Source organism: Lontra canadensis, unplaced genomic scaffold (genome assembly GCF_010015895.1).
Source record: "Lontra canadensis isolate GAN:19392208 unplaced genomic scaffold, GSC_riverotter_1.0 scaffold21, whole genome shotgun sequence".
Lineage (NCBI taxonomy): Eukaryota > Metazoa > Chordata > Mammalia > Carnivora > Mustelidae > Lontra > Lontra canadensis.
Window position 1 is genome coordinate 14,580,865 of NW_022631015.1, and position 14,250 is coordinate 14,595,114.

Here is a 14,250-nt window from a genome sequence, read left to right on the forward strand (position 1 = left end):
TCTTAGATCCTGGGCCAGTGGCATCCAGATTCCGATGGTAGAAAAACGTTCTAGGACTTAAATACTTTAAGTTCACACGTAGAAAATTTAATTTGCCTTAAAAATCCTGATATATATTTTACTTACTCGAGAGAGCGCTGTGGGGTGTGTGGAGCCGGTGTGGGGCTTGATCCCAGGACCCTGAGATCATGACCCCAGCCTGGAAGGCAGAGGCTTAACCAACTGAGCCACCCAGGCACCCTCCTTCCTATTTTTTTCATAAGTCAAAGTGGTAGGAATTCAGCATGTAGAATCCCAGAGGAGTCTCGCAGACACCTCGTAAACCCGTAGAGCTTGCTTGCCACGCTGGAGGTGGGGTGCCAGGAGATTTCCCGCCTCGCTTTGTGGCCTGGCCCTGGCCCCTGGTCTGCATGAGCTGTGCAGGGAGCTTGTAACGGGACCTGTGCTGACCCAAACACGTCCTCTCTGCCTTCCGTCGCGGCCCACGTGAGTGCCACCTCTCAGCCCGGGAGCGGCTTCTGCCCGGGGCAGCCCGGGTTAACGGCACTCACACACATGCTGTGTGAAAATCTCTTTGAACAGCGGGCACAAGGTTGGCAGACACTCCATTGTTTTCAGACAATAGTGACTCAAAGTTGAACTGACTCCAGGGAGTGAGCGCAGCTTTTGTACAGTAACAAGGATTTAATGCCGGCCGATTGATGGAGTCTGTCTTCCCCGAGTCAGGACGCCTTGTAATGACGGGACGTTTCCATTTAAATATCTGGCTCGGGATCAGAACCTTGGCGTGCTTCTCTTTGCCCTCCGTCACATGCTCTTCTCTGTTCATGGTGGTTCCCTTTCTGTCCCTTCGGTTTGTTTTGGGGGTGGGACAGGGAGCGGGTCTGATTTTATGGAATTTGGTGTTTGGTCCAGACTTTGGGTCTTGGGTTCATTCCTTCCTCCTTGTCTTCGTGCCTCAGCTAGCGGACCTGGCGGCCTGGCTTCCCACGGTGGCTCCTGCTCTCACTTCTGTCTTATAAGGAGGCGAAGGCTTCAGAACCCCCTTAGCTCAGGTCTGGCACGGAGGCATCTCGGTGTGTCCTGTAACTTCTGTCAGATGCCATGTGGGGATTTCTCTTTCCTAGTCTCTTAGAGAAACAAAACACATAAGGACATCAGGATGACGTCCTGGGGTTCCGATGAGGTGCTTTCCTTTGCACAGATAATCAGCAAGGTTGGGGCATCTGTTCTGGGACGGGCACAGACACTGGCCCACGTGGACGCTCGTCCTTTGCCAGCTCTGTTCAAGGGGCATCACTGCTTTCACATGTGGGCCTTGCTTCACCATGACGGCAGGACCTTGGAAGAAGCCGAGCTTCTTTCTCTTTGCCCCACTTCCTCCGTCCGAAGAACGTACGGCATTTTATATACTTTATTTTAAATACTTGAGCGATTCCTGGAGGACAGATAAGAGGAGGCAGGTGGTTTTGTGGTTCAGGGAATGGAGACACAGATGTGTTTGGTGATCTGGGAACAAAAAAACCAAAATGAGCTAATAAGCACATTCCCTACGAGAGCCTGTGGGTATGGGGAGGTTTTAAAGACCCTGTGGTTGGCTTTCGACGGGCTGTCTCCTGGACCTCCCCCCAGAACCTTCTGGCAACCCGCTGTGGGCACTGAGCTTCTGTGGGGCACGGCGTTGCGTTCCAGCTCCCTGGAGCTGGAAATGGGAGCCGCCTTCTCGGGATGTGTAGCTTTTTCCAGCTTCCCCGAGACTGTGGGATTGCTGGAGAGAGGCTTCTAGAGTAACTTGTGTTGCCTGATTTCTTTTTCATCCTTGATTGGGTGCAGCTCTGAGCTGCTCAGGCACGGAATGACCCTAAATCAAAATAGGGTCTTTGCTTGCCATGGTGTGAAAACACTGTCTGTAGGCCATTTAACCTTCAGCGTATGTGTATACAAATCAATATATTTGTCTCTGTTCATTAATGTAAAGCTATTTGTATCTGAGCACAATACAGTTTCCCAATACAGTTCACCGTGATAAATGCTTTTTTTTCTCCCCTTGAAGAAACGAGTCCAATTATTCCTTTTAATTGGGGGAGAGCGTGCGTAGTTCTCCATCCACCTCTCTCTCTCTGTCTCTTATGTTCACAGGGTTTAGTCTTTCCCTGTGAGAGTGAGTTTTTTTTTTTCCTTTCTCCTTCTCGAGAATCTTACAAATTAAGACAAAAAATAATTACTTGGAGGGGTGAAACTGGCAGGTTCCCACGACACTTAAAATTAATGAGCTGTTGAGGACAAAATATACCTTGTCTCTGGCTCCATCGTCCCTCCACTCCCCGCCCCTTCTCCCCCTTTCTTCCCATTTGACACATGATTTGACTTTTTGGCTGTGTTTGCCATTTGGGTATACAGCTGCTGTAAAAAAAAAATAGCAGAGTGGTTACAGAAAGTGGATTCATTGGAAACCCGTCTCTTTGTTTGCAATTCAACGTTAATTTCATCCAGTTTTTAATTTTTGTCTTTCTGAGTGCTTTCTCTTCTTCCGACGATCTGATCAAAACAGTCTGCAGTGCTGTGTTTTAGTCTGGCTTATGAGGTTCGTGGCATTTGCTCAGCTGCGCAGACTTCCCGGACCCCATGGCTCCCAGGCTCCCCTTGCCCTTCTCCCTGGCACCACTTCCCTGCCGGGGTTGGGGGGAGCCCTTCTTCCGTGTCATGCCGGGGTTGGGGGGAGCCCTTCTTCCGTGTCAGGGTCACACCCTAGCTGTGCAGGGAGGGCTGATGCAAGATCTGGATTTTTCCGGATCTCAGAAAGCTCTCACTGGCTGTAACCACAGTGCCACACTTAACGGATTTCCTTGAGGTCCCTGTGGAGCAAGTGGCCTTGTCCCATGGTTCGTTTGGAAAGGAGTTGGATGACAGTGTGCGTGGCAGTGTCCTGATACATCTCTGGCATGGGCACCGTCAGAAAGAGTGTGGGGGTCCCAACTGGCCAAAGCTTGGCCAGTGCTGGCTTCGCAGCCTGCCAGCCCCTTTTGTAGATGAATATTCTCTCTCCAATTCCTCCAAGCAACCCCGTGAGGTGGTAAATGGGAAACTGAGGTCAAATCGCTAATGAATCCTGGGCTCAAATTTAGGTAGATTCCTCTCAGAGCCTGAGATTTTGCGGGGGGGTTTCCGAGATCTAGACCCAAGTCCAGGGACCACCAGATATATGGAAACCTTCGTGCTGGAGCTAACCATGGAGAAGCTGCTCTAGCCTGGCAATGTCCGGGGTCTTGGTTTTGAGACCCTTTTCTAGTCAGGGACACATACACCCCCCACCTCCCACCCCCCCACTCTGCTGAAGGATTGTATGTATGGGTATTTGCCATATTAAAATTGAAAGTGAGGGAGTTTTAAAATATTTTAAAAAATTCTATTTATTTTTAAAGTTTATTTTTAGTAGTCTTCCCACTCAACATGGGGCTTGAACTCCCAATCCTGAGATCAAGAGTCGTACGCTCTCGTGACTGAGCCAGCCAGAAGCCCCTAAAATATTTTTTAAAAAAATGACACAAACGCATTACACGTCAACACAAGTAACATTTTTCTGGAAAGTAACTATTCCCAACGCCAAAAGTTAGACCTGGGAAGGGTTGCATTGTTTTGCATTTTTTGAAATCTCTTTAATATCGGGCTTAGGAGAAGATGGCAAGGTTCTTCTGTTTTGTCTCAAACGAAAGTATATTTGGGAAAGGCAGGAATCTGGGAGGGTGATTTTATCCTTTGGTCTCACACCCAGACTCAGTCAGTGGTAGTTTCCTGAAGGTCGGTGGGTGCAGCAGTCTGCTCTGGTCGGGGAAGCCTTTCATGCTCTGTTACATTAAAATCCATCGGTTTGCCTTGGGCTTTGGTTGGATCTCTTACCCTTGCACAATTTTGTCACGTTTTGTGTTGATCATTTGAAAATAACGCTTCACCAAGTACCTCTCCCAGTTGTCGGCACCTTTCACGAAATGCAGCCGAGCGGTCCTGCATGTCCCTTGGCCTCACTGGAGAAGGCTTTTCGTGTGGGGAGGCTCTGGAACTCGGTGGCAGAGAAAGCTTTTCCACGACTGTGACTTTTGCCCGAAGTCGTAAATTCCATTCCTGGCAGCCAAAACTGTTTGTTACTTTCCACAACAAAACGGTGGACAGATCACTACGTCAGTCCTTCTTCCCGGTGAAAATAGCATTCCATGCAAACGGCTAGCTTTGCACCCTCAACCATCACACGGGTTGGCCTTTCCCTGGAAACGAGCTCCTTTGATGCGCAGGAGGAGTGCTTCATGGGCATTTGCCATTTTGTCACACAAAGTACAGACACCCAAGGGTCGGGATTTCGTACCTGTAATACTTTGTGCTGCTCATCACTCCCGGAGGTGAGGGCTGGCTCTTCTTGCCTGCCTGCCTTCTTGCTGACTGCTAGGAACTGGTGATGATGTAGTCACTCTGTAGGAGTATTTTATTTGTGTTTTGCCTGCTGGTTTCGGTTCTCACTTGTTTTCAGGAGAGAGCACGTGACCCTGCGAGGGTGGGAGGGGCAGAGGGAGAGGGAGAACTTTAAGCAGGCTCCACGCCCAGCCTGGAGCCCAGCACGAGCGTGCTGCTGGGGGGGCTCGATCTCCCCACCCTGGGATCATGACCTGAGCGGTAATCAAGAGTTAGATGCTTAACAACTGAGGCACCCCAGCCCCCCCTTTTAAAAAACAGTAGTTGTGTTGAGATACAACTGTCTGAGTCCCAAATCCTAGGATACATCTCAGCATGCCGTTCAGTAGTTCGTTTGCGCATTGAATCGTGCGGCCATCCCCACACTCCGCTTCAGTGGCGGTTCGTGTCCTGTCCCCCTTGTTCCCATCAGCAGTCATTCCCAGTTTCCTGAAACGTCCCAACCCGCTGACAACCATTCATCGGCCCCCGGCTCCCTGTATCAGCCTGTTCTGGTCAGTCCATGTCAGTGGGCTCCTACCAGATGGGACCTTTTGTCGTTTGCTCCTTTCACTTACGTAGTCGCCTTCTAAACCCTTCACGCCGGCGCACATGTGAGCGCTTGATTCCTTGTTTGGGATGGACAGTATCCTGTTCTGTTTCTCTAAATACCAGTTGATGAAACCTTTGTTTCCCCCCAGTTTTTAGTTATTATTTATGCTGCCTTGAACATTTACACACAAGTTTTTACGTGGAGATATAGATTTAAAGATGTATTTATTTTAAAGAGTACGGGTGCATGAGTGGGGGAGGGGCAGACAATCTTCTAAAAGATTTTATTTATTTGAGAGAGAGTGAGCAAGAGAGAGTGAGAGAGCACAAGCTGGAGGAGGGGACGAGGGAGAGGGGGAAGCAGGCTCCCTGCTGAGCAGAGAGCAGGACACAGGACACAGGGCTCCATCCCAGGACCCTGGGATCTTGACCTGAGCCAAAGGCAGACGCTTAATCAACTGAGCCATCCAGGTGCCCCCGGAGAGAGAATCTTGAGCCAGTTCCCCACCCAGCAGAGAGCCCGAGGCAGGGCTCCATCTCAGGATCCCGCAGTAATGACGTGAATCACAACCAGGAGTGGGGCCACCTCAGTGTGGACATTTTATTTCTTTTGTGTCCATACCAGGGAGTAGAATTGCTGGGTCATATGCTAACTCTTCCACTTTTAGAGGAACTTCTGGCCCGTTTTCCAATGTGGCCACAACATCTCACATCCCCACCAGGAAGGAATGAGGGGTAGAATTTCTGAGTCCTCACCAACACTCCCCGTTATCTGTCCTTGGAGGAGGCCATCCTAGTGGATGTGAAGTGGTTGGTGTCCTATGGTGGTTTTGATCAGCATTTCCCCGATGCTAATCTACCTTCTTTTTGTACCATTCCTGAGCTCAACACAGTGAGAAAGGCAGATGAGGGTCTTGTTATAATTACAAAAATAATTTTGACCTAGGGAATCCCCTGAAAGGGTCTCCGAGTCCCCTGAGGGTCAAGTTGCTCATTAAGCCAGTAGAAAAATAATCGGGTTTGTGGTTAGCATTTATTTCTTCTTGCTCGGGCTGGGCACCAGCCCCATGTCTTTTTTCCACGAAACCGAGCTCTGCCCAGGCCAGCCACTTGTCCGTATGGAAGCCCTTCTTCACACTGCTCTGGGCAGGCAGGACAGAAAGCCAAAGGAGGGTTTGCCACATGGTCTGACTCCTTCCTTAGTCACCTGAGCTGGTCCTTCTGAACAGGCACTGATGAGGCTTCCCAAGCTCCATGCAAGGGACATGCGTCCTCCCCACTCTACAGAGAGCACCGTGGGACAGATAGACTTGCTGGGCTGCAGAGGGCCATGCTGGGGATTGAGCTGCTGTCCAGCACCGTGTTACCAACAAGGACAGAGTTGTCGAAGCACATCTCTTTAACCGAACGAAGGGAAGTAATTGCAGAACTGCAACTTGCTTAGCAGCCGTGACAAAGCACAGAAGAGTATAGAGTATTTGAGATTAAAAAAAGAAAAAGAAAAAAACAGAACCCCCAAACAAGCCAGCTTCCCATGCTGTTCCAGGAAAGAAGCTGTGTTCATGGCTCTAGGAAATGGGCAAGCGGTCAAGAATTGCCCAGATTCATGTTCCTTAGCTTAATCACACTGAAATAGGGCTTCTTACGGATGCTGCTTTTAATTTGTCTTGAAAGTAAGTACAGACACTGCCAGCTCAGGTGAGACTGACGGGCTCTGTGCTTACACCACTCACAGCCCTGCACTTTTCCTGGGACTGAGAGCGTCACGTAGAACCTCCCGTAGTGCGGGACCACATACCGGATTGGTGATGCTGGGGGTCTTCAGCTGCGGGATTGAAACTCTGTGTAGAAGAGGTAGTCACTGGTGCTGGGAGGAACTTTTGAGACGGAAGTTCACAGCCAGTCTGGGCATGGGCAGCGGTAATTCTCTGTTCTGTGGTTTGCCGGGTCGTGACAAGGGGCCTCAAGACCGTCTGTGTTAGCACTGGGATCAGGAAGCAATCAGGAGGAGACGTGGAGGGCTCTCTTAGCATTTGGAAATACGGGCGGGCTTTCTAAGCATAAACTCAAAGACAGACTTCAAAAAAAAAAAAAAATGGGTTAGCAGATCTAGCCTCACAACAGAAGGGAAAGCGCACGATAGAGAAGAGGAAAATATTTGCAACCTCTCAGGCATCGCAGGCCTTTAAAGGACACAGCGGAGGTGAAAGAGAAAGTTTAGGGAGCTCTGGGCATGCAGTGTGCAGGCAGCCGTCCTCAGAAGAGACAGGCTTCGTGGGTTTTGAGCTCTCGGAATGGGGGCCGGGGGTGGCAGGGCATGTGGCTTCTTCATGCCAGCAGAAAGTGACTTCTGCATAGCCCGTTCGGGGCAAACGTGGGCTGGAGAAGAGGTTCCCGAGGGCAGTGGACGCCGTGACCTGTAAGGCTCCCCCTCGTCAGGAAATGCACCGGGACCCTTTCTGAAGGGACAGGTGCCAGGGCTCGCTTCCCTGTCTGTCCTGCCTTTGTCCTTCCCCCAAAGAAGGCAGCCACCACCCCTGCGATGGTGTGAGAGGAGACCTGTGCTGTGGGGGGAACAGATGGGAAAGCCTCGGGGTTCCGTGCAGAGGGGCCGTACCCACGGGTCTGTGATCGTCAGCCCCAGCGGTAACGCAGAGAGGGAACTCCCGCCAGGAACCAAATTGGAGTTTCCTATAAAAATGCCAAGCACAGTGCCGTCCTCTTCTAAATTGGCTTGGTGGGTGGCATCCGGGGGCTTGGGGAGGGGTGGGCCTCTGCCAAGCACTCCCCTTCTCTACCCTGCTCCGTTGGCGTTATCTGTAACATGGGCCTGACGCTCATGTCCTCCTGGTCCCTTTGGATTCTGTGGGGAGCAATGTGACCTGTCGGCTGTGACCCTGGTTTGTGGGGAGCAACGTGACCTGTTGATTGTGACCCTGGTTTGTGGGGAGCAACGTGACCTGTTGATTGTGACCCTGGTTTGTGGGGAGCAGTGTGCTCCGTCGGTTGTGACCGCTGTGCGGGCTTCTGGAACAGAAACAGGTCCAGCTCCAGCTCCGACACACTCTTTCCTCTGGTCACCAAGGGGGCAGATGCAGCAGCTGCGTCCCTGACCCGTATGTGTGGGCAGACCGTCCGTCTCCCGGCGCGTGTGTCCGAGGTATACAATCTTCCTCCAGCTCTCCCGTCTCTCCGTATGCGGGGCCATCCTGTTCTCAGGACTCAGGATGGGACCATTTGTGTTCGTTTTTTCGTTTTAGTTTCTTTTTGTTTAAGGAGTGATGTGGATACTCTGAGGGCGGCTGGGTTTTGTTTTATTTTAGTAGGGATTTTTAAAAATAGATTTTCAAGCGTTTCAACCCCAGCAAGTAATTCCTTGGTTGTGCCTCGAATGGTTTTTGTCTCGGGGCCTGGGATTATTCCCGGTTTTTGTGTTGTGGGGACGGGTAGGGGGTGTTTTGACTTGGGGTCGCTCTCGAGCATGGATGGGATTCACGCGCCGTCCAGAATGTTCTCTTTCCCTTTGACATTGGGGCCTTGGCGCTTGGTGGTTACAGTCTCTGCTGTAGTGACCTTGTTCTCTCTCTTTCCTTTCTAGTTTTCAATGGTTCCAGCAGGTCAACACGGGAGAAAGAACCTGTTCAAAAACACAAAAGTAAAGAGGCCACTCCCGGGAAGGAGAAGCACAGCGATCACCGGGCTGACAGCCGGAGGGAACAGGCCTCAGCGGCCCACCCCCCAGCAGCCCCATCCACGGGCTCCTCGGCCAAGGGGCTCGCTGCTAACCACCACCACCCCCCTCTGCATCGGTCGGCTCAGGACTTACGGAAACAGGTAAAGCCCGGCCCTGCTGCACGAATGATCACACCACACCGGTGACTGTCTGCCAGGTACCACCTCCCCATGTCACCAGCTAACCAAAGGGGGTCTGTGAGTCAGAGCCTCAGGAGATCTGTAACGACAGGGCTCCTGCCGCAGAAGGGTGGTGGTCAGAGGTAGGATGGGGAGGGAAACCTCGCCTTTGCACGGAGGGGTTTGTGCACGTCCGTGAGCTGGTCTGGGGGTGTGTTCCTATCAGCCCTGGAGCACGCCCCGGGTCCTGGGTGTTGGCGAGATGGATGGGGAAGCCTGCCCTCTGCATTACCTCTCTCCCACCCCCGTGTCTCGGGCACCAGATGAGTCAGAGTCCTGTTGCTCTGTCAGGGTGAGCTTAGAGAAGCTACACCTGGACAGCAGGCCTGCCGGCTGGAGTGCTATCCAGGGACAGCCCTGGACGTCTGCTCTGTTCTTCGTGTGAAAAGCTAGTGTCTCTTCTGGGACTGAGGCGCGGATGACATGCCTGGGTGTGCGCTGCTGAGCTGCTCTCCTGTGCTGGGGAGCGGTGGGGGACACATGGTCTGCCCCTCAGGGTCCACAGAGCGCGGCTGCACCCAGCTGTCTAGCCTGCCTCCCACTGTCCCCACTGCAGAGTCGCAGCAGATGACACAGATCCTATTGGGAACCTCCCAAGAACAGCCTCGGGCTCCGCCACTGCTGGTGTTCCCGGCCTTGGACGGTGATTTCTCAGGGCCTCGGGAGGCTGGCTCGAGAGACAGGCAGGTGTCCAGAGGCCCGCAGTGGAGCGGCTGTGTCCCCCGGGTCAGTGGCATTTCTGCTGTCCCCACTGCTCCTTCCTCACTGCATTTTGAAGTCAGGGAGCTGTGGGGAGCACAGATGAGCTCTCCTCACAGGGCATTTATGACCCAGAGCTAGCCTTTTCTCCAGAATGGACCAGAGACTGTGACGTAAAAGATGGAGTCGGGGCGAGGACGGAGGAGAGTTCCTGCGTCGCAGTGTTCTAGAATGACGAACGGATGGCGGGGACACGGTGGGGTCTTTGCCTTTGGGGATCTTTTCTTTCCATCTGGCCTTTCTTGTTCCTGATGATACATGGGGCGGTCTCTCCTGGACACGTGTATTCGTGTGCGTGTGTCTCCACGTCTCCACGTTCGCTATTAGTGTTAATCTTCGCCTTTATGGGTGATTCGGCTCGGGGTGTGGGTGAACAGGGCAAGAATCCTGTTTTCGTTCCCAGGCTCCTCGTACCACCGTTTCATCCTTTGCCCTGGTATCTTGAGATTGAGCAAGTACGTGTGGCATCTTTTAAACCTTGCCCCCTCTCGGCTGTCAGCCGGGGCCCCTCGGCTCAGGATGTTTCTGTGTAACTGACCGCGAGGCATCGCACAGCTGGAGGGAAGAGATGGGGGGACGGGGACACCCCTCGACCCCCGTGCTCCCTGGCACGCAGGTGCGGCCCGTTGCACATGCGTGCAGCCTGGAGTCAGAGGAGAGATCCGGGGTACCCCTCGCAGGGCAGCTTCCCGTCCCTGAGCACCTGCAGGAGCCTGGCTTGTGGGCTTTTGTTCAGGGGACCATCTTCGCAGGCGGGGTGTCACCATGCTCTGCGCAGGGCTTTCCTCCTACCTCCCCTCCTCTCCTCCCCTCACCCCAGAAGGGCCTGCCCAGGGCTCCCCTCTCACTTGGTGCTGACCACGACCTTCACTGATACCTGAATCTCTTGGCCACTGTTGTTCACTTGGAGGCAGTCACGCCCACTCCTCTGTCAGCAAGATTGGGGAAACGGAAGGACAATTTGGAAACCACCAAATCCCGTTATTTAAAGACAGAGAAAATGAGGTCCATAAGGCTAAATCACAGATTCCTTTGTAACCACCTGATGGAAATGACTGGAATCCAATCTTTCCTCCTTCACCCGCATAAAAGATGGGCTAGAGTTCATGTTGATTTTTAACTTCAAATCGTAGGATTAACTACCCGGGTCTGCCTGAGACAGAAGGATGAACGTGGATGGTATTTAGGGTGGTGGGCAGCAGGGGGTACGCTGTCAAGGGGGTGCTGCCGAGAAGGGGCTTCACCCTGTTGGCGTCGATGTGCTCGGACGCCCTGATCACTTGCTGGCTTTACTGTAAGAGCCTGTTTGCCGTTACCTTGCATGATGCCACGTGCCCCCGGCCGTCTGTGCTTCCTGAGAGCCCAGGCTTCTGAGCCTCGCGCCCTTACAAGAGCGACGATGCTGTGCCTGTCACGCGTGTGGGCCGCCCTGGGGCTGTCGGGGGCCAGTGGCAGGAGAATGTGGACATGGGCTCGGTGTCAGAGGAGTCCCTGATGCCTCCGTCTTCACTGCCTTAACCTGCCCCTTCAGTGTTAATGCATTAAGTGACCATAACACACTCCGGATGGTAAGACAGTGGCCTTAGGCCCCGGGGGGCAGATTCTGAAACGTTGGTTTCCAAGAGCGTCCCGAGGAGGTCATCCTTCCTGGTGCAGAGGTTTGTGTGTCCGGTGAGCCCGGAAGTGGATTGTCAGGCCGCAGCAGACGCAGTCACCTTCCTGTCCTTCCATGTGGCGCTGAGGCCGGGTGACACGGTGAGGGCCGGCGATGCGCTTGGCGGGAAGGTCCGCCGAGCTCCGACCTCACAATAATAAGCTGTGCACGGGTTGCTGAAACTGTCTTGGCCTCAAGGATTCAAAGAGGAGGTTTAAACTCTGATCCAAGAGTTGGGAGTAGTCTTTGTTGTTGTTGTTGTTCTTTAAGTTGTGGAAAATGAAATAGCAACGTCCAGAGAGAAATAAGGTCAGGAGATCAGCTGCACTGTCCGGGCTGTGTTTGGGGTTTTCACCGGGCTGCTTGCCAGGTTGTGCCTGTATGTGGTCTTGTGTGTGTTGGTGGCGTGGTGTTTGTGACTCCGCCGCCTGGAGTGGGAGCAGGTGCTGTCCAAGGGTTAGGGGCTCCTGCCCAAATCCAGCCTCTCGTTTCTGTCCTGTGCTCTTACTGGTTCTCTCATGCAGAGGGTCTGCTGTACCAGCCCGCCTACCCTCACTCAGGGAAGTCGCTGCCTGCCTGGTGGCAGTTCTGTTCGTCTCAGACTCTTTGATTTTCAGTCCAGGTTTTGAAGTTCAGGTGGGCTCTGCCCAGCCAGCAGATGTTTCTCCTGAGCACCCCTCCCCCCGGCCCCCTCCCCAGTTCTTTTGGGCCAAAATGGGCCCAGGCTCCTGACTCAGCAGCTCCCTCTGGTGGGAGACCGGAGCCTGCCTGTGGGATTTCTGCTTGGGAAGCAAGGACAGCCTCTCAGCCTGGAGCTGCCTCCTGGCCGCGTGCCTGGGGGAACCCGGGCTGCAGGTGACCCGTGGGTGGTGTTGGGAGAAGAGGCTGCAGATGTCGTCCGTCTGTGTCCCCTGTCCCCCCACCCCCACCCCCGCTCCCGCCCGGCCTCCTGCAGAGCTGGGCAGGTTGTGGGACAGTGGGAGGCAAAGACCGAAAACCCAGCCAGAGCTGAGAGAAGGAGAGACTTGGTCAGAGGGCTTTTCAGGTCAAGTGCTTGCATGCAGAGGGCTCTGTCACATACACACATCGTCATTAGTCCTCAGTGGATTAGGTGACCTCTCACGTGCTCTGGGCAAGGACTTACCCAGGGCCTGCGCCAGTGACATCAGACCCACTGCATTGTGTGTTGTCTGAGTGACCTGGGCATGTTGTAAAGCACTGCTTCTTAATAAAGTGGTGGGTGGGGGAGAAACCCTCAGTGGCCAGGTGGCACCCTCCGCCTTCCCTTTGTTTTCTTTGGTAACGGTTGAGTGCTGGACCCCTGAAGACAAGGACAGGCCAAAGAGTAGGCAAGAGTGTGTGCAGACAGGGGGGTCCTAGGTCGCTGGTCCTGTTTGGTCCCTATCTTAGGACATGTGGCCCTGTGGGTGGGATGGACAGATGGCTTCCTGGGTTGGGCCAACTTGTGAGCTGGATCGTGGCCTCTGCTGGCAGGCATAACACACTGGGTGGGCCGTGGGGTGTGGGAGGAAGGAATACAGTTCACGAAGTGTGCTCTTTCCAGGCTCCGTAACTTATTTCTCAGAATCAAGTTCATTGTTCTGATGAGTCCCGAGGGAGATGCCTTTAGCCTCTGAGCTCGTGATGTGGACGTGCACGTATAGGATTTGGATAGCCGGCTGCTCTCGAGGAGGACTGTAAGGACAGAGAGAAAGGAAAGGAATAGAGGAACTGCTCCTTCTGGTAGAGCTAGGCAGTTGGCTGCACATCCTGGGAGTAACCACTCTATTCAAGTTGACAGAAATAGGTAAAGAAGGAGATTCTTTTTCCCACTGAAGGTGGCACGATACTTCTGTAGATTCTGCTGTGCAGGAAATGCAGGAAATTGACCTTCCCCTAATGTGCCAGGAGAGGTCATCAGGACACCCAGGACAGATGGGTGGCCCGAGGGCCACTGCACTCTTCTTTGAGGTGGAGGCAGAGAGCTCCCCGCTCTGGCTCTCCCGTCTCCCGCAGGTGCTCTGGGAGGCGAGGCGGGGCGGGGCGGGGCGGGGCAGGGCTGGGGCCAGAAGCATTAGGGGAACTCTGAGCCCGCTGGGGCTCCCACCCTTGCTGAGCAGATCAGCATCCGCAGTAGGGGGTTAGGCTGTGGGATCCGCACTGTTGGGGCTGCGTGAAGCCTTGGAAGGGGCTGTCGTCTCTGTGGTTAAACAAAGACCAAAGGCCGAAAGGGCACGTCTTCCACTTTGAAGATCCTGGGTCCCTGAGGCCTGTGTCTTGATGGAAAAGTCTCTCAGAGCCACAGCAGGATTTCACTGTTTTCGTTTTTCTAAACGGTATGTGTTTAGTTAATGGAAGCATTTGGGGAAAAAAAATAGAGATCTTCGTGTTCAGCTCTTTCCCTCCTGTTCCGGATCAGTGGTACTCACTGTGGGAAATTGGTCTGCCTCACCCCCAGGTTGTATCAATGTGTTTCTCACTTATTATTGCCAGGCGGCTAGTTTTGTGTGTTTTAATTTCCTGTTCTTTATTCCAGATCTCTGCGCCCCAGCTGATCTGGCCGGTCCTGCTTCTCTGTAGGGGGGGTGAGCAGTGGCGGCCGTGGCTGTAACCCCCCGGGGTCTGCCCTTTGCTGTCCCCAGTGGGGCCCAGCCCCTCATGGTGTCCAGACTGGCTCACTGGAAACCTGACTCCCTAGACGCCCTGCAGCTGGCTTATGGAACACAGCCTCATACCAAGGAGGGCTTTGATCGATTGGACTGTGTGTGATCTGTGGCATATAAAGAAATATGCTTCCTTCTCTGTCTCCAAAGACTACTGGTGGTTTGCTTCCTTGTTCTCCAAGTATGTCCCTGAATCAGCCTCAGCGTTACCCAGGACCTCGTTAGAAATTCGAGTTCTCGGGCCCCATCACAGACCTAGTGGATGAGATA

The 14,250-nt window shown here is 53.4% G+C and overlaps 1 protein-coding gene across 5 annotated transcripts in view; it reads left to right on the forward strand.

Annotated features, from left to right (window-relative positions):
• The window catches only part of JARID2 (jumonji and AT-rich interaction domain containing 2), a 254,541-nt gene that overhangs the window by 215,229 nt on the left and 25,062 nt on the right, over window positions 1–14,250 (forward strand). For all 5 annotated transcript variants that reach the window (XM_032861601.1, XM_032861598.1, XM_032861602.1 and 2 more), the window contains one exon: window positions 8,591–8,826. In XM_032861601.1, coding sequence (XP_032717492.1) covers window positions 8,591–8,826 — 236 coding nt within the window. The remainder of the gene's footprint in view (window positions 1–8,590; window positions 8,827–14,250) is intronic.